At 40.6% G+C, this 20,613-nt stretch overlaps 2 protein-coding genes across 3 annotated transcripts; both read left to right on the top strand.

The window, feature by feature from the left end:
• The first annotated feature begins 5,587 nt into the window (after positions 1-5,587).
• On the top strand, positions 5,588-7,821 carry LOC111840874 (C-C chemokine receptor type 5-like). The gene is made up of 2 exons (XM_023806176.2): positions 5,588-5,664; positions 6,505-7,821. Exons 1-2 carry the CDS (start codon positions 5,662-5,664, stop codon positions 7,549-7,551), a joined length of 1,050 nt encoding a protein of 349 aa, XP_023661944.1. The 5' UTR covers positions 5,588-5,661; the 3' UTR covers positions 7,552-7,821.
• Positions 7,822-8,110: 289 nt separating this feature from the next.
• On the top strand, positions 8,111-18,833 carry LOC111840866 (C-C chemokine receptor type 5). 2 transcript variants are annotated; one of them, XM_072716710.1, is made up of 5 exons: positions 8,111-8,126; positions 10,922-11,655; positions 12,448-13,308; positions 14,905-14,927; positions 15,356-18,833. In XM_072716710.1, the coding sequence occupies exons 3-5, from the start codon at positions 13,300-13,302 to the stop codon at positions 16,422-16,424; spliced, it is 1,101 nt and encodes a 366-aa protein (XP_072572811.1). In that variant the 5' UTR covers positions 8,111-8,126; positions 10,922-11,655; positions 12,448-13,299; the 3' UTR covers positions 16,425-18,833. The 2 variants fall into 2 exon arrangements, with proteins under 2 accessions (XP_072572811.1, XP_072572810.1); XM_072716709.1 differs by lacking the exon at positions 8,111-8,126 and having other exon boundaries at positions 10,391-11,655.
• The last annotated feature ends 1,780 nt before the right edge of the window (positions 18,834-20,613 follow it).

Genomic DNA, 20,613 nt, shown 5'->3' with positions numbered 1-20,613 from the left:
AATCTTGTTTCGTTGTTCATTTGTTTTTTCACTTGCACGTTTCTCATTCTGTTCTCCAAAGGTTTACATTTTGCTGAATTGTACAGTAATATGGCTTTTGTTGGTTTTTCTGTTGCAAATTGTAGCTAAATAAATGATTTGTTTGAACCTAATTTATTTCTGCACATATGTCTCTGTGTCCAATTCTCAGCATTTGCAGTTCTGACAGTCGCTAAAGAGATAAAAGTGTTTTGGATTTTACATAGTGGTGTTTGGTTGGTTGGAGGAAAAATTTAGGCATGGGAAAGAAATGTTTACTATTTGGGGCAAAAGTTTGGTTTTCATAAGTGTTTATATAGTTTTGACTGGAGAGCTTCATTTTGCAGGATATGTGAGGTGTTTTGCTCTTTGGGTGAGGTGTTTTGTGAATTGTGCTAAATGATTTGCAAAAATGAGCCTTGTTGTCAAAATTGTGCTTTAGCAATTGGAAAAAACTGTAATCCGTTTCTGCAGGTTGAAGCCAGCTTCATCCAGGAAGAGGTACTCATGAGGTCTGGCCATCGCGTCCAACTGTAATATCCTCAATGAAAAAGTGAAAGTGCACAGGTGTTCAGAACAACAGTCAATCAGGTAGCACAGTATTGTCCAGAAGTAATGTAGGCCCCTGAGCAGCACAGTATGTCCACTAACTGTACTGTGAACATGGATGTATACTTACTTGCACATACTCGTAACGTAGGTCTTTGTGTCGCGCAGAGTTGCGCTCAAAGGGAACCCTATACTGTAGACCTGTTTCATCCGCATCTTTTAGCGCCGGAGAACTTGGTCTATTGTGGCCAAGCTGACATCATCAATGCTCTCAAAGTTGACATTATCGGCAATGACTTTGTCTCTGATCTCCCGGAGTCTGATGAGGTTGTTCTCACGAACCATATCCACAATGAGGGTTTCTTGTGCCGCTGTAAATATGGCAACCCTCCCACCTCTATGTGGCATTCTTTCAACTCTAAAGAAAGAAACATGTGTTGTCAATTGACATGTTTTGCAATAACAACTGATTTGAAACCAATAGACTACTTTCACAGGCTTGTAAAACTGTATTGTGACAAAGACAGCAATAGAGTACAATACCTGTTTGGGATTGTGTTTTGTGAATTGTGTCTTCATGTGAAATGTGTTTATGATATTGGAAAATGATGGCTAGATTTAGTAAATGTGTTTAGACAACTGGTCATTTGGTTTAGAGGATTGGCTTTTGTGTTTTAGCATTTGAGAAAAACTGTAAACTGTCCCCTCTTTTTTTTTGCATTCTGTCAATATTGTCCTTCTGATTACGTTCACTAAGTGTTATACAGTACTATATTCAGACTAGTGTGGTGCTGAGGTGTCACCTGTCACATGGCTTCACTCAGATTCTCATCCTTGAGGTGGTTTGTCGTGTGATGGGTGCGGCAAACACACTGTAATCAGTGCATGCTCCTTTCCTCCTCCTCTGACACTAACATCTGAGCCTAAAGAATGACAGTGACAGACCTGAACTTGGATGATGTTCTTTTTAGTGACATGGACATCAATCACACTGTTGTGCGATGTGTGGACAGGTCATCCTAGACCTGTTGTCCCCAAGGGCTGACAAAAGCGTTTGACATTCTGCATGGTCTTTATTAACTAGGTAGAAGAGCATTGCAGTGGTTAGTGGCATCCAAGTTTATCTTATATGGTCTCCAGAAAGCAGTGTGGGCTAGTGCCTGCACTGTACGTGTCTGTCTCTTTAAGGATTTGCGGGGATATGACGTGGCGGTGTGTTTGGCTGGGCTCTGGGGGCGACTTCTTCTGAAAGTGGTCGATTTTTTTCTCCGTGGTGTTTAACAAAAGGTCCCGTCCCGTATTTTCAGGTTACTGGCATTCTTGGCTCTGTTTTCTTTGCACCCAAACTCCTACGGGCTCCAACACTAGTCCACATTGATTGGCTAAACAATAGCGGTGTTCATCTAGCAATCCAAGGAGTTATCAATAAATCTTTGGAAAAGGGAGGAAATTCTTTTTTGTTTTTATTGTAATTTTCCCCCGAAATGGATCCATCTATTATTCCCCTGCTATGCTCAGAGCGTTTCAGCGAGCTTCTTGTAAGTTTTAAAAAGGGATCCCAGTTTCAATTAAAACATTTAAAAATAATTTAGAAAGTGATGGTTAGCATCTAGTTCTCTAATGTTCTTGAGAATTTTGAGTCATACTATCTGAGAAAACACATAGTCATTAGAAATAAAGGTATTAGTTTCTTGCACAGTATTGCAGAATGAAAGAATAAATAACCTTAAATTTAATTTTATTGCTCACCCATGCAGGTGAAAACTGTATCAACAGAGGTCTCTATAAGTCTGTAATTTAAAATGCATCACAATATTTCTGGTAGTAAAAATGAGAAAACTCAAGCTCTGTATATAAGGAAGGTGGTATATAAGCAACATTTTTATTTTAAATAGTTGTATGCCCTGTTATAGACTCCCACTACATGGAAGCTGGGATATTTAATTTAGAGGTGAATCAGTGAATAACTCTGCAGATGGACCTCGTAGTGTGAGCGGTGCAGCTGTGTACGGGAAAAACAACATTCTGCAGCTTCCTGTCAACAGCATCATGGAGGAGTTTAAGGTCTGCACTGCAAGAGATGCACTGCAGTACAGGGACTCCAACGACCCCAAAGTCTCAGCGGCAGGCATTGAGATCTGGACCAGTGGGAGCTGGAGATGGCAGAAGCAAGGGGGAAGCACAGGGCTGTGGTGGGGGCAATGGAACGGGAAGATCAGGATTGGGCAGCTTTCCAGTGCTTTACTACAACAAGGTCCTGCTTGTCCAGGAAGAGGTGAGATAGGTAATGGATGAGGAAAGAACCAGCAGGATTGCAGGCATGAGGCAGCAGGAAGCTTGGATGAGATTGGACAGTATGATGGATTGAAGGCTCACTTGGGCGGACATCTGGTGAGCAGAGCCCCATAGCTTTATATTCCTAATCCAAGCCTATGCCTTCAATCCAAGCCTATGCCTTCAAAGCCAATTCTACTGCACAGGACTGGCAGATAATGGTAAGTCCAGGCAAGCAAATTTAGTTTCTGGCACATATCGTGGGAACATCATTGCGACCAGACATTGTCATTCTGTCAGAGGCTTCAAAACAGCTTGCCCTGATAGAAGTGACCGTGCCTTGAGATGATCGCATCAAGCAGGCTTTTGAGAGGAAGCTGACCAAGTACCAGGGGCTTCTGGAGGATTGCCAGAGACAGGGGTGGCGAGCACATCGCCATCCAGTTGATGCAGGCTGCTGAGGTTTTGCCGGCTGCTCTCTCTACAGAAACCACACCATGCCACTCATGAGTGGGGCACTCAGAAGGACAGTCATCGGGACCGTGACAGAGGTAGCAGAAGGAACTTCCAGATGGCTGTAGATCAAGGGGGGTGAATCGTTACTTTATGCCGCTGGGATGCAAGTCGGGACTTGATCTGGGCTCACTGGGTCTCTAGGCTGAGGGTGTATGATGTTGTGAGACCCAAAACATCCCATGAACCCAGGAAACATCACAAAGACACTGTTGTGTTAAACATTACTTTACATTTATTTACAATTCTATTTATCGTGACTGAAAGATTCCTGTAAGTCAATGTTGTATTTATTATAATTTAAAGAGTGTTAAATGCAGTTCGTATTTCTTTCTTTATGTTTTATTATGATGAAAACTTGTGTCATAATAATTTTAATATATGCACTGGATGGTCAGGGCTATAGTCACACGTCTCCAGGGGCAGCGGCCAGTTTCCCATGGTTCCGGCGTGTGTGCTGGTGGCATATTTCCCTCCCGCTGCCCAAAAGCACATGGCTCAGTAAGCTAGCATCTGTAAATTGCTTCGAGCATGTAAAGTGTGAAATATCTATTGTGCAATGGACATATACAGAATTCTAGGAAAGGCTTAGAACATTAACACCTCTTTTTTTCTTATTCACACATACAATTTCATTTTCCAAATTAACAATAATGCATGACTGTAACAGCTTCAAAAGCACTCTCTTCCCCTTTGAGCACTGAATAACTCGACATGTCGACATTGGCCTGCAAAAAAATGTCAGAAAATGTCAGAAAACCCGAATGCTTAATCATTAGTCACTTATTTATTGATTTTGGAATCTCTGGACTGTTCTCGATATTATGAACTCTGTCTGTTTTCAGACAGACAGGATATCACACTTTGATCTAGTAGGTTAATTTAAATCTGAATTCTCATTGGTGCAGAGGAGTACAATGATATGTTGTATTGGGACTTGTGAAGGGCATATTCTCAGCAAGAAAGCATTAATGGAAGATTCTAGACTGACCCGTCTGAGGATGATGAAAGGGCAGTTGTACTCTCCGCACAGACGTATATTCGACTCCCCCCCCCCCCCCAAAATTTAAGATCTTTATTGCCCATATGCAACATGTAAATTGGAATGGCTACCCATTCAACCACATCTGGTTACACAAGTCTAACGGCAGTGAAAAACAGTACAGATAATGCTAAACAACGCAGACAGTGCAAGACAATACTAGACAATGTCAAAAAGGTCTATAATGCAACAGCTGAATTTAATGACTGGACATACGTGGACACACGTGCAATTCGGACGGTGATGAAAATGCAAGTCAACGATGCTGAAGGTGAAAGCCACACACAAAAATGGCCCACGGTGGTGTTAAACAGCAATGCAACCTGCTAAACCACAAGCAGACAAATGAAGCATATCGTATCACCGATTTCCTTGTGTTTGTGATTATATTGCCTCAAAACAATAAATCTCATTAGAAATGTAAAGATTATACTTATTTAGTTGTTCATTTGAAAGGGCCGGAAAGCCTTTTTATTGGATAATATGTAAAATTAGCCTTCAGGAGTTTAATTTTCTGTTATGTAAATAAGCCCTGGAGTATTGTGTCCTTAAGTTATCAGGGTGAACACACACACACATACACTTGATAAAGACAACACCAACCTCCTGTATCATCATTATGTGCTTCCAGATGAACATCTGTGTCGAAACTAACTATGTCGAAACTAACTATACGGTCATGTGTCAATTATATTTACTATGTTCGATCACACTTTGCCTAAAGTGGAATGCCCATCATTCTAACCACATTACTTCAATAAGGCACATGTAATCTCAGATTTATAAATCACTTGCATTAGCTTCGAATCTGCTTTTATATATTTATCTAGGGATCCTATCATTCACTAAGTTGTGTGTTCAAAACAATTGTCATTTTTAAGCATGTATTTTCTAGAATAAAGTACACTTTTAGATGCCAACATGTGCACACAACTGCAGTGATCACAGGACGCGCTAAGTGATGGTGTTGTGTTCTCTGATTAGATTTACAGTAATGGTGTTACAATATTGTTTTTTGAAGGATTCACCTTCTAATCTATTTTTATCAGTTACTGAGCATGAATGACTGTTATATCGTGTTCTATCTTCATATGAACTTTATTCATATATTTACATTAGTCAAATTTGAACTCAGAAAAAAACACTTTTTTTTTCTACAGCTCCTTTTTTGGAAAGTCAGGAAATTGCAAAAGTACTTATGCGCTTAAGCACGCATTCGGCAAATTATACTCAACTCATGAAGCAGACATAGAACAACAGCCATAATGGTGAGTGTATTTCTATTCAAATTTATTAAAACTTTTATTTATTAAAATCATAAATATTATTATTTATTAAATCTTACTGATTAGGAGGAATCCAACATACATAGCAAAAAATAAAGATGAAGTTGAAAGCAAATAAAATTATTTAGATTTAATTTAAACCTTTTACCCAAAATGAATAAAGTAGATACATAAGTCATACAGTATATAAAAGCACAACCGTATATGTTTTAGCTAAATGTTTGTATTTGCAGAATATTTGACTGTGAACATGCTGCAACAAATTCAAACTAGCTAAGAAAAATGTTCTGATTTTTTTTAGTGGCAGATTGGCAATAAATTATTGGCAGAATTTATAAATGCAGAATTCTTACTAGCTGTAAAGAGAAACGTGTATTTTCGTCCATTCATCCATCCTGTAACGACTTCTAGCCTATGGAGTGCACGTCTTCCAACCGACCCGGCAGAATATGCGAATGCAACTTTAGCCACTAAGTGCCAGCAGGTGGCGGTACAACCTTACCTGCCTTAAGTCCCCGCTGGTTCATTTCTCAGTTGTTCTGCTGGCACAATAGGGCTTGAACAATCCCAGTAAATTATGTTGGAAAGAGCAAATTTTACTTTGCAATTTGCTTTTAATTACTTTAATGAATAGATTTTAATTAATGCAAACCCGATCCTTAAAATGTCTGGATCCGGAAATATCAAATAATGATATCACTTAAATATTCATGTATTTGTTTATTTATGGGGGTTAAGTTAACTATTCTGGCTTTTTTTCTATGCGTGTGGAAATACTCAAATGAAAGACACAGATGATAATTGCACCGTATTCTTTTCTAGAACACGACATCCTACGACTATTCCGATTACTATTCGGATACTCCTCAACAGACTTCTATGCTCTGCAACAATGGTAACGTGATCGCATTTACCACCGTGTTCGTGCCGACGCTGTACAGCTTTGTCTTTATCTTCGGCTTCATCGGCAATTTGCTGGTGGTCTGCGTGGTCAAGTACCAGAGGATGAACACCATGACAGACATCTGTCTTCTGAACCTGGCTGTGTCCGACCTGCTCTTCGTGATCAGTCTGCCTTTCTGGACTCGTTATCTTGCCGCCGGCGAGTGGGGCTTCGGGGACTTTATGTGCAAAGCTGTCTCCTTTTTGTACTTGATGGGTTTTTACGGGAACATCTTCTTCATGGTCATCATGAGCATGGATCGCTACCTGATTATTGTCCACGCTCTCACACTGGCTAAACACAGGTCGGTTCGACTCGGCAGCGCTCTAACTGCAGTTGTATGGCTTGTCAGCTTACTTGCCTCCTTGCCCAGTATGGTCTTCTCGCAAACTAAAAACGAATCCACCATAACGTGTAAAACTGAATTTCCACAAGATAACGTATTGCGGATCGTTACATATTATGAGCTAAATATTTTAGGATTTATAATTCCTCTTGTTGTTATGACGTATTGTTATGCAAAAATCATCCCCACTTTGGTCTCCATAAAAACGAACAAGAAACACAGAGCCATCAAGCTTGTACTCTTAATAGTCATACTGTTTTTTCTTTTTTGGACTCCTTACAATTTCGTTACCTTCCTGATGTCCCTGAAATACTTGGGGTACTTTGCAAACTGTGATGCCTACAACAATTTAGAATGGTCTCTCAAAATAACAGAAGTTTTGGCTTTTACGCACTGCTGTCTGAACCCAGTCATCTATGCTTTTGTAGGCCAGAAGTTTAAACGACTTGTGCTGAAATTGTTGCAGAATTGGTTGCCAGTTTGCTTTTCGAGGTGCAGGTCATTTTCCACTGAACTGTCAGAGAGAAGGAGTTCAGTCATTTCAAGATCGTCTGAAATCACCTCTGCAAGACTCTTATAGTTGCTCTTGTGTAAAAAAAAATATGTACCTTGAATGTACAGTGCTTATTGTGATTCCACTGTAGCCAGTGCTTTCCAACACATGCTTAAATATAAGCGCTTTCATCACACGCACTTTTAAAATACGTTTTAAAACATTTCATTCCAAAGTAATCATTTCAGTGACATTCTTAGATTGATTTGTATTTGTTTAGAGTTTGACGTTTGAATGTTCTTCTGTATTTTGTTTACAACTTTTTGCTATTTTTAAATAAATGAAATGTTATTTTCATTAAGGGCATTTGATGTTGTTTCGGCTGCAGGCATAACGGTTTTCATAGTTTAACACAAGTGAAAACGTCACAAATGTTTCCGGCGGTTCAACAACGTGAAGCACAAAAGCTGTGAAATAAACAAATGGAGCCGAAACACGGAAATGAGGTAGGCTGAGGTCTCGTCCTTTCAAGAAAGGAAACAGCTCGATACCTTTTTTTGCAAACCACAGCCCTTGGCATATGCATATTTTTGTTTTGTTTGCGCTTTCTGTCACCAGAGGCCAACATCTTTCTACAGTGAATGTTAAGGATCGTTTGGCTGGTAGGTAGAATGGAAGAAACAAAGCAAGAATATCGATAGCTAGAAATATGAGACGTGGGACAAGTGTATTATGAATTGACAGGTTTATTTAAATCTGTATCAGGCCCTGGTATCAGGCCCTGTCGCTGATGTCTGTCGGAGCTCTTTGTAAGGAGTGCTTTCATTCTTCTTTTTACCTGTCTGCCTGTCTCACTGTGTTAGAGGCAACACTGAGGCATGATTCGGTGGCTGTAGAGTGGAGTGATGTCATTGTTGGTGTCTCCCTCCAGTCCGAGCGTCTGTTTCTGGCCTCACCTCCACTTCATTATTATTATTATTATTATTATTATTATTATGATCATCACCAGAATTGTATAATTATAAGACTCCTGTGGGGGTGAAATTTCTTCGTTCAGTAGAAAATAAATGCAGCAAAAGGATAACATATAAATAGACAATAAATTTATAACAAAAATCAGCAATAAAGCAAAAACAAAAGTAGTAGGGTATGGTCAGGACCAGGCATTCCTGCAGGTGACATAGACAGCTGTCCAGGTAGACTTTTGAGAGGCTCTGGTAACTGTGGAATCCACCTGCTAGGGAGCCCAGAGCAGCTGGAGACCACTGGCAAAGCCGAGCTGCTGGCGGCCAGTGGGGGAATCGGCCTCAGGGACCGTCCCTCTTGCCTATTGCCATCCCCTCTCACTGTGTCTCTTCTCCAAGCTGCACCACTCCTGCTCCACACACCAGGAGGACTTGCACAGCTGCTCCCCAGTCCTGCTGGCTCTGCTTCCACCGTTCGTCTAGCTTGCTGTGATCCCAAGTTGCGGCAATGTCTTCTTGGCTCGGGGCAGAAGAGTGCCTTGTGGTCCCTTGTCCCATAAGGTTAACAGATGAGCATCTCATCACAGGGCCTGCAGTTCCAAACTGGGCTTGCTGGGAAATTTCCTTTGTTGTCCTCCAGCATTACCGAGCGCACCAGAGTGCCCTTCTGGGCTGCCACACTGAAGATCGCTTCCCCCCCCTCGCAGCTTCTGCTAGAGCCTGCTTCATGCTGCAAGAGGCCACAAGGCTCACTTGTTGTTGCAGGTGGTCTGAGAGGTGAGAAAAAAAACAAAAGCCTGCAAAACCAAGCCTTCTTGGACAGGTGTGGGTTGTTTGTGGTAGGCCTGATGTCGGCAGCCAGCACCCCCAATCTCTCTCCTCTGCAGTGGTGCCTCACACAGAACACGTGCCTGACCCTAACCGTAACCCTAACCCTAACCCCCTTCCAGTCTTCCAGGTTGAAGCAGGTTTCTGGGTTATGTAGAGGAGGACCTGGAGAGCTCCACACTCGAGGTGCAAGACCCAGGTGGACGGCCACCATCTGCTCATTCCAGGCATTGTTTCTGGTGGCGAGCCCAAGCCAGATCTTGAAGATCTCCCATGGCTGCTCCCTTTCCGTGGGGAGTCGGGCGGGGGCTACTGGAGGGTTAGCAGGCAGGGACACTCTTCCGGCAGGCACTTCCTGTGTCCTGCCTTTGGGACTTTCCAACTAGCTCCAGCCTCTCCTTCTCCTGGTCTTTCTGGGTCCTGTCTGGCTCTCTCCATGGGACTGCTTGCGGTGTCCCACTTTTAACATCCAGCAAATTCAACCTCTGAATAATTTTATTGCTTTTATCAAAAAAACTCTTGAGCATCTAATAACACAAAAGTAAAACTAAGCATTGAACCAAGCCCACCAAAACGCGATAACAAGAGGAAGGTCATATGTAAAACAATGGGTCGCACACGGCGGTTAATTACAGAACGGAGGGGTACACACCAGGAGCAGCCAAGGATCATGTACATACAAACAGATAAGGGCAAACGTGACAATTGGGAACACAACAAGAGTATTTACAATAAATAACACACACAATGCCACAAAGCATGTCGGGAAAAGTAAATGAGCTCCGGTACGCAGAAGCTATCGCGGCGACAGCAAGATATTTTTAACAGTTTTTTTTTTACATTGCATGATATGTACATCCATCCATCCATCCATCCATTGTCCAACCTGCTCATCCGACTGGGTCGCGGGGGGTCCGGAGCCTATCCCGCAAGCAATTGATGTGTACATGTACATGATATAATATTTTCATTATAAAACGTGTAACAGTAGCCTGTGTTTTTCATTGTTCCTTCATCCTTTGAGTGGTATTGCTTCGTTATCCCTTGATACATGATCACGTACGTTATACATGAGATCCGCACATGGTTCGCTCTTATTCACCATTTCGGCTTTCCGCGGTAGGTGTTGGAAAGTAATAATAATAATAATAATAAAAATAATAATAACATTAATTACATAATAATAACAGCAATAATAATTGTAGTGATAATAATAATAATAATTATTATTATTATATAAAGCTCAGGGAGTTTTCGTGGAATCCTGTTGTCGCCATATGTGGTCTGTTCGCGCACTTTCACTACGTGCACGAGATCTGTTTCCTTTACAAAGAAGCTTTCTTTAGTAGTAATGAACTTGGACCATGCGCTTCACGCCGTGCGCTTCATAAGACGGCCCGTGGTCTGCTAACTGTTAGCTCATTTAAATAAGTGGTTAAGACGTTGTTTGCTGCAGCTTTTCAACAAATTAAATTAGCTGCGGTTTATTTATACACTACCACTACAATGTCACTTTTTTAGTTATTACTTGTTTTTATTGTCTTTTGATTTTACTGTCTGTGACTTTAATGTCTAGTCTTTTACTGTATCTGTGTGTCTCGGTAAAGCATTTTGAATTCTGAATTGTGCTATATAAATAAACTTGCATTGCCTTCCTCTGACAGCAGCTGAGACAGCGAGGAAGCCAGAGACAAGCCTCACTTCTCCTTTCCCTTTTTACGAAATGTTGTTAAAGGGAAAGTAAAATATAAGTGGGGAAGTGCAGAAATGGAGCAGGAAAATTCAACTGAATTTCAGATGACACAGAGAGTTACGCCACACCGCAGAAAGAAGTGAGACTCCTGATAACACCTGCCATGAAAATGAAAATCACTTACTGGCCGTTAGAACTTTTATTTCCTTTTTAAATGTATTTTTTCTTTAAATCTCAGAAGTAAGTACATTTTCTGGTGTCTGAAGACATCTTTAAATGGTGGAAACAAGAGCAGAGTGGGTAGGCTGGAAGGGTTCTGTTGTTAGTTAACAAAGACATTTTCAAATACGTCAGCAAAAAGATAAAGAAACAGGGGAGGGATTTGTGGAGGAGGGGGCCAGACTGCACTCAAAGCCACATTCAACATGGAGGATAAGGACTGTGAAATGTGTCAGTCAGGCCTTAGCTGAGGGTAAGAAACACATTCATAACAAGCAAGGGAAACAACAATTAGGTAGGCCATGAAAAATGCAACCCCCTGACAGAGAAATGTAGAGTAACCAAGTGATGATCCTGTTCTGTGCAATTTCCTATATCAGTGCTTCCCAATCCCAGTACTCAGAGACCTGCAGGCCATGTTTTTACTGGAAGTTGGGAGGGAGCAAAAATGTGGACTGTCTGGCAGGGAGCTGGGAGAGAGCAAAGGTATGGACTGTCTGGGGGTCGTCAAGGAATGGGTTGGGAAACACTGTTCTGTATGGTAAGCATAGCATTATAACTTTACAGTCTTAACAATTCATTCTATTAGAATGGGATGTTATTAAAGTTCCTGTGGGTGTAATGGCCAAGTGTCCCAATACTTTTGTCCATATAGTGTACATCTTTCCCATAAAGCCCATCATGCAGTGCTTACGGCTTGTTACCATGTAGTCACAGTGTTATTTTTCAAAAACACTTGGCACTACATTATATATATAAAGATTCCAAAGACATTCTGATCTTACTCAACCGTGTAGGTTACTGAAAAGGGAACCAAAACACAAGGTCAGAAAACAAGACAAATGTGGCTGATTGTTATCAATACTGAAAATTAATAGACATCAGCGTGAAACTGAAAATCGAGGACTTAAGACTTCAGATTAAGTACAGTTGACAGCAGTCTTGATCAAAACTCCGAGCTTTAGCATCTTCTGTTTAATTAGTGAAGAAGAACTGAGGTCATTAATTATGAACCCCCCCCCCCCCACACACACACACACACACACACACTGGCAAAACCATCCCTACCCGACCTAAAAACAGTGTAAGGATTTGCTAGTTTCTTCTAAGACCATCCTTACAGTGATCAACACATCTCTTCTAGGATCCATTAATGTGGCTGCTAATTAATAGCTATAGCCCAGAGTCAAACCTGCTCTTCCTTTCAGAAATCCCACTCAACACACTTGCAGATACTCATCACTAGCACCTTAAAGATGTCTGTTTTATCCATTACAGGTCCAAACTCAGGTATTTTCATCCCTCTCCTCCACTGTCTTCTTGCTCATTTCAGCTTCCAAAATATATTGTGTATTTTACAGATGTAAGAAAGTTCTGGGGCAACCACTGAAAGGGGCAATTTATAAAAATAAAATGAACTGAAAACTAATGGTTAACCTGGGTAAGACTAGTAGGTCTTCAGTATGTATTTATAAATGCCCAAAACTGTGGTATTACTTTTGACCTATACTATCTTGTTCCAGAACATCTGCCATTTGGAGTCTCTAAATATTTAAAGTCATCGATATCAATAAATAAATAAATCACATAGCTCGCCCATATAACTATTCTTTGTAGCATTTAAAATGATCTAAGTCACGAAAATGTCAACACCTGAAGTCAGCCATTGTAGAATTAGAAGGTGTGTTTATTAGATAAACATATATCTGTTCATCGATCAGTAAGTAGAAACTCAGCAGAGGGGAAAAAAGTGATATAAAGGCCTCTTTCACAGTTCTCACAATGTAATCATCACAATAACAGGAGCAAAGAATTTCATCTCAGTATCCCCATATGAAAAACTATGAAACCTCACTGAAAATGTTAATAATTTCCAATGAAATGTAGCATCTAACGCAAATCAATTGTTTCAATACTGCGATGCATAATCTGATAAATTTTAGGTGTTAGTCAGCATATGCTGAGATGGGTGAAGGATTACAGGAAATCTCCGTGCATGAGATGACAATGTGAGCAGCTCACAGGAAATTTACCTGCACAGCAACACGCGGCAGATAATCTACCAGCACACAAAGAAGCCAAACACCTCACACTCCATCCCAGCTGTTGCGAAAGGGGAAATTATGCTCCATGGATGAGGTAAGGCGTATCTGTCTTTTAATTGTACATTTTTTGGGGTAGGCTATGGTCTCTGGAGCCCCTACATCCTGCCACGCGCTTTTGTAACAGGAACTGGTAAAAAAAGTGTCTAGGAAGCAGACACGAGTGGTTGCTTGCAAGGGGGGCTTGTGATTGAGGGGTGGTGTTGAGCTGCTTCCATAACACAATTGAGGCATTATTATATGATGTATAGTGGGCGATGTGGCTAAATACACATCCGCACCCGAGGGACTTTTGTTGTACGCAAGCTGATAGTATTCTACAGCTATAAGGTTTTACCTTTGAACATTATGTTTTTTTTTTAACCTCCAGTCCTGCAATTGTCTCACTTTCAAGCAATTAAAACAGTTTTAAGGTTATCTATAATTATAAAATAGGTTAACCATAATCAGTGTTAATCATAATCAGCTCACGTTAGTCATGGTGGAATGCCATGCAAATGTATTTGGGGCACTTTATGAAAATAAAATTGACTGAAAACTAATGCCTAGAGACTAGACTAGACTAGTAGGTCGTCTGTATGTATTTCTAAATGCACAGAGTTGTGGTATTATGTTTAACCTGCACTCTTGTTCCGGAACAAATGCCATTTTAAGGATATCTATAATTATAAAATAGGTTAACTATAATCAGAGCATTTTAAGCTCAAGCTAGTCATGACACAATACAATGCAAATGTATTTTTCTTCATCCTGTCTCAAATGTGTGATATTAATTTGGGGAGAACCATAATAGGCATATAGCCAGGTAGTAAAATAACTTGCGGCTCATTGAAACCTATGGAGAGGGACCCCCACATTCACAAAAGGCAAAATCTTCGGGGGGGGGGGGGGTGGGAAGCCCCCTCCCTCACCCTGATCAGCAAATGGGGACCCTCGAGGTCAGCAAAATCTACACAGAAGGACCTATCCCTGTGGTTGTCAGACCCCTCATGAAATCTATTTCTGTTTACGGGCTTTATCCATAAAGCTATTTCAACACACTAGAATTAGCTAAATAATATGAACATATTCCGGTGTATGTTACAAAGTGACTAGTTCAGGCAAGTGGGGTTCCTTAAGTCTTCTTGTGGAACCAGGGGCGTACCTGGAAACTGGGGGCCCTGATAAATGTCACCTTACTCCATTTCACATATAATTTTATTTTTACTGGCCCCCCTGAATCTACCAGGCTATCCATGCCCCTCCCACACCCCTGGTTCGACCACAAGCCGCAAAATGCCACCACTACATGTGGCGTCGCTGTTTTCAGCTGAGGGGCCGGCTGAAAATGCCTAATATAACCATTAAACAATATTGTGTGTGAGCTAAAGTGCTGTAGCATTCAGTATCACACACATCAAGGTTCATATGCAGTGAAGGTTAACAAATTCATACAATATGGCTTTCTTTTAAACCTCAAAATGTTTTTTATTTTAGATATTTAGCCTAGTTAGTCTCTTGAGTGTGTACAGATATACTGAAGAAAATGTGACTAAGTTTGTTATCCGAAGATGGTGCATTTTTGCTAGTTATGCAAATTAGGTTGATTCCCTTATTTTACTAGCTTGTTTCAATGTTTTTTTTCCTTTTGCAGGTGCAAAATTTCAGTGACTCTATGTAAGTCCTCAGCCGTATCATTACCAATCACACACCACCTAGGTGATGCAACATGGCTGACGGGGGCCGGGATGGGAGGTGTTATATGTGGAGCCATTTTAGTTTGGCATGCTTAATTAATTTGTTAAACAAATATGTTTTGGGCACTCTGGTGGAACCCATAGTCGCACATTCATGGTAACATCCTAAAATTGTTCAGTACCAAACCACACAAGTAGAACAAACTGGACATTTATCATTACGCATGTTTTCCAGCACAACACAGAATGAATCAATTGTTTTTGTAACATCTGCATTATAACTGCATTCAGTCTGCATAACATCATATTTTTTTTGATATTGTATGTAGCAGAATATATAAAAGCATCTATTGTTGTTTTTTTATTGATACACACAGGGAATTCACACTGTTTTCTGTCCAATACCAGAATGGCCGAGACTTTCACGGGCACAACTGAATCTTCCTACCACGATAGCAACGACTCCAGTATAGTCACCACCATAGACTACTACTTCTACTCTGTTGATGTGTCCGATTGCAACACGAATGGCAGCGCCAACGAGATGCCCAACTTCCAGCCCATACTTTTCTCTGTCGTCTTTGCCCTTGGCTTTGCAGGCAACAGCACAGTCGTGTGGATTCTCATGAAGCTGATGAAGCTGAAGAGCGTGTCGGACATCTGCCTGCTCAACCTGGCTGTCTCGGACCTGGCGGTCACGCTCTCGCTGCCCATATGGGCCTATTACACGGTGGCCTACGAACTCACCAGCAACGTGCTGTGCAAGGCAATGGTCTTCATATATCAGATTGGGTTCTACAGTGGGATCCTGTTTGTGACACTAATGGGCATCGACCGCTACCTGGCTATAGTTCATGCCGTGGCTACAATGAGAGTAAGGACAGTGAGGAACGGCACAGTGGTTAGTGCTGTTATTTGGATGGTTTCCATCCTTGGTGCGCTTCCGGAGACGATCTTCTATAGCATATCAGAAGAAGAGAATAAGTGTATGCCGGTCTATCCTAATAATTCGGAAAAGACCTGGAAACTCTTCCAAAACATCCGGGAAAACGCAGTAGGTCTCTTCATCTCACTGCCCATAATGATGTTCTGCTACATCAGCATCCTGGCTGTGTTAATGAGGTCCCGGAATTCCAAAAAGCACAGGGCGATGAGGTTGATCTTCACCATTGCCTTGCTATTTGTAGTATTCTGGGTTCCCTACAACATAGTCATCTTCCTCAAATCCTTACAGGAATACGGCTTTCTGAACAACTGCAAGAGCTCCCAAGGAATCAATCTGGCACTTGGTGCCACGGAGACAATCGCACTCATTCACTGCTGTGTCAACCCAATTATATATGCTTTTGTGGGAGAAAAGTTTAGGAAAAACCTCATTAATGAGCTGTCGAGATTCCCACTCTGCGGATACCTCTGCAAACTGCAGCCGGTTCATATCAAAAACTCAGAAAATGACACATCAAATACTTCGGCGTGATTTTCAAACATTCTCATTCCATCAAAGGGTATTATACTGAAGCTTGTTTAATGACACATGACAACATATTCAGTATATCCTTATATAGCTTGTTCTGAGTTTTCCTTTCAGATTTAATATATACAGTATAATTACATGAAATGCTTCTTTATGGTTTCCCAGAAGGTATCGCCACCTTCGCACTCAGTTCATTCAGCTTAAATCATTTAAATCTACTCTCTCCTCTGTCACTACAGGTGTGCCCCAGGGCTCTGTCCTGGGGCCCCTTCTTTTTATCATCTACCTACTTCCCCTCGGTAATATTTTACGTAAATTTAATGTTAATTTCCACTGCTATGCGGATGACACCCAACTCTACCTCACTACAAAGCCCTCAGCCACTTTACCACCCACTACTCTCATTGATTGTATTGCTGAAATAAAATCCTGGTTTACTCTTAACTTTCTTAAACTTAACAGTGATAAAACTGAGGTTAACCTCATTGGTAGTAAATCCACATTATCCAAAACTAACAGTTTCTCTATCACAGTTGATAACTCCTCCATTTCACCATCCCCGCAGGTTAGGAGTCTGGGTGTCATCCTCGATAGCACATTATCATTTCAATCACACATTAATAACATTACCCGGTCAGCCTACTTTCATTTAAGAAATATTAATCGTCTCCGTCCATCTCTTATCCCCTATTCTGCAGCCATTCTTGTTCACAGTCTAGTGACTTCCCATCTAGACTACTGCAATTCACTTCTCTTGGGTCTCCCTCACAAGTCCCTTCGTAAACTTCAACAAGTCCAGAATTCAGCTGCCCGAATTATTACCCGAACCCCATCTGTCCACCACATCACTCCTGTTCTTCAGCAGTTACACTGGCTCCCTATACAGTTCCGTATCCAGTTTAAAGTCCTCTTGCTGACATTTAAAGCCATCCACAACCTTTCTCCCCCCTATTTATCTGACCTCCTTCATGTTTCCATTCCATCTCGCTCTCTCAGATCCTCTTCCTCGTTATATTTGTCTGTTCCACCTGCCCGTCTTACCACAATGGGGAGCAGAGCATTTAGCCGCTCTGCTCCCCGCCTCTGGAACTGCCTCCCATCTCATCTTAGAAATATGGACTCATTTCCTCATTTCAAATCTGGACTCAAAACCTATCTGTTCAAACAAGCCTATTCATTGTAAAATCCATTTATTTGTCATTTATATTCATTTTAATGTATTTCTTGCATTGTACCTTTTGTAGTGTGTATAAATTTTTATGTATGCCTGTACGGTGACCTTGAGTGTCAGAAAGGCGCCTTTTTAAATAAAATGTATTATTATTATTATTTTTATGTACCATACAAACCTACATACTATATACATTTGCATGCCAATAGTTTTTATTTTTGAATTTTGTTCAGAGCTAGTTATGCAGCTATATATTTCTTGTTTTCTGACTTGATGCCATATAGCTGATATTGATGAATTTTGAAATTATTTTTAAAAAACCCTGTTATGTTAGAATCCATCATTACTGCAGTGAAAAACTGTTTTACGTACAATGTAGTGCTGGGAGGAAACCGACCACAGTAATGCATGCTTAGGACAAACCACTTCCTGCCCAATACTGCAAATATCAAGCGTATCATTGTCATCACTGGTAACATTGTTAAACAGTAATTATATTGTAGAAATGTGTTTCTATAGACAGGAGAATGTTCATTCAATATAGACAATATTTAAGAAATATTTAGTAATAAAGCCAGAATGAAATCTGTGGGGTTTCAGTTTTATGATGGCAAGTAAAGCAAATTAGAATATAACTAAAAATTGGTTCATATTTACAATCAACAGGAAAAAGTGCAGTAGACCTATGCTCTCCTATATACAATAGCTGCCTTCGTGAAAAAAAAGAAACGTGGAAAGATAATTCGTGCTATAGAAAAATAAACAAGGATTATGAGGAAAATGGGGTTATGGACAAAACGCTTAAAAATTTCTTAAGTAACACACAGTATCACATCTCGCTATATCATTCTGATCAAAACACTTTAATATTTCAAGATTCTCTTCAATACTTTAACCTTTCCTTTTTGCACTCAGTGTTTAGCTTTAGAGGCCGAGACTTTGACTGTTTTGTGGTGTAAATGAGCATATTTAAATTACAATTATAAAAGTTGCTAAGCGTAAAGAAATGGCGAAAGAAACCCTTCTAAGATGACACATGCTGTGAAGTGACGCAGTAACTGGGTGTTTTCGATCAGGTGCGCACCTTCCATTCGCCTGCGGCTCGGTTTAGCTGGGCGATGCGTCCCTGCTTCTCAGCAGACGAAAGCACGCTTACAAACGCGAGCATCGCGGTCTACTAACTGTCCTCTAATATATCATTCGCTTTGGTGCAAACTGGTGTTTCCAAAACACGCATTATAGGAGAACATACTGTATCAATGCATCACAACTGAACAATAATTTAAAGCATTTCTGTCGCCTAGCGGGATAAGTCTTTAGATACCAGTATTATTTTTTTCCAGTTTATTTTGTTGGTTTTATTTTTATACTATTGTATATATAAAGGAAGTCAAATAAATTTTTATATATCGGAAACTAAACTCTTATCGCACTTCTAGTTACCTCAAACTTAGGTTGAAAATTGCAAAACGAAAGAAAAGCCACATTGTAGGCTTTGGGTCAGCACATAATACCACCATTAAAGAACTCAGAAAAAGTTCCCCCGTGTCATTGTAGCTGTAGAAAACCAATAACCATACTGCCACACATAGAGAAGTCATGTACAAAAATAAATAAATAAATAATCCTGATTTTTTGGGAAGTAATACAGCAGTCAGTAGCCTGTAGTATTTCTTCTGATTGAGGATCAGTGTTTATGATGCTACCATAGAGAGAATAATGGACAAAGATGGATGTATAGCCTACAAAATACTCAAAAATTACAAAAAGCACATTTCATGCCAAATAATGTCCTATGTAAACTACACAAACTATAAAACAACGTCCTTTGGACAGATCAGTCAATAATGGATTTTTTGGTCAACGTGGACCTATATCCCACAGAAAGACCTCATTCCAAACAAGTAAAGCAAGGTGATCATTTGTGAGGTTTTTCTCTCATAGTGCTGCGTGTGACAGGCGTGCGACATACGCAGACCACCCCCACAGTACATCCTTAGTTCATAGAGCACACTCCAACCTTCAAGGATAGTGCTGAATCAGCAGATCTACAGGAGGAAACCTCAGTGACTTTGAACAGGATGCAAGAAATTCAAGAACTGGGGCAGAAATTGGTGATGGTGTGTTGCAGCGTAAATGGAAAACCTCCCATCACTAAACGCTAATTGTAGGGGACCCCCCCCCCCCCCAATAAAAAGTGCATAGTTGCTATTTCTCAGTTAGTATTTTTAGTATTTTGTACCTGATATACATTTCACGTTCCCTCAGGTAGGTTTAAAGGTTAATGTCTTCTTTTGCACTCAGTTACATTTCACCATTTTGCTCTTGCTGCACATTATCTTTGCGGTTTATCCTAACTGCGTACACGTCGGCCATGCGTTCTTTCTACATGCATAGCGAGCTTGCAACGGGAAAAGCTGCAACGAACTGCAGTCTGCAATGCCGCGAGATTACGGAGGTGTCAGCGGGTAGATAAACAGAGCAAGAACACCTACGGTGAATTTCAGAGTAAAAAGGATGAAATTATTTTACATGTTTCATTGCGCACACAAATCATGCAGAAACATTCAGCACTGTTTGTTGAATCACACTAAACAACCTTCACCGTTCGTGATGTGATTATGAGAAATCAACAATTTTAAGAAGAAGCTCTCTTTTTCCTTAGTGTTGCACTTTATTTCCACTTTATATCATTTTTGTGTTGGGCTGAGTAGGGGTTTAAGGCTGTTGTAGTTAGTATTAGGGTTATGCCCATAGAAAGGAATGGAGAGTTCCCATAAAGATATGAATATGTGTACTGTGTGTGGGTTATGTATACACTACATGGATAAAAGTATTGGGACACCTGGCCATTACACCTAAAGGAACTTTTAAGACATCTCATTCTATATCAATATGGAGTTGGTCCCCCCTTTGCAGCTATAACAGCTGGATTGTGTCTGTGGGAATTTTTGCCCAATCATCCAGAGAAGCATTTGCGAGGTCAAGCAGTGATGTTGGACGTGAAGGCCTGGCTTGCAA

Source organism: Paramormyrops kingsleyae, chromosome 9, assembly GCF_048594095.1.
Source record: "Paramormyrops kingsleyae isolate MSU_618 chromosome 9, PKINGS_0.4, whole genome shotgun sequence".
NCBI classification, from domain to species: Eukaryota; Metazoa; Chordata; class Actinopteri; order Osteoglossiformes; family Mormyridae; genus Paramormyrops; species Paramormyrops kingsleyae.
This window is presented reverse-complemented; position numbering and strand designations above follow the sequence as displayed.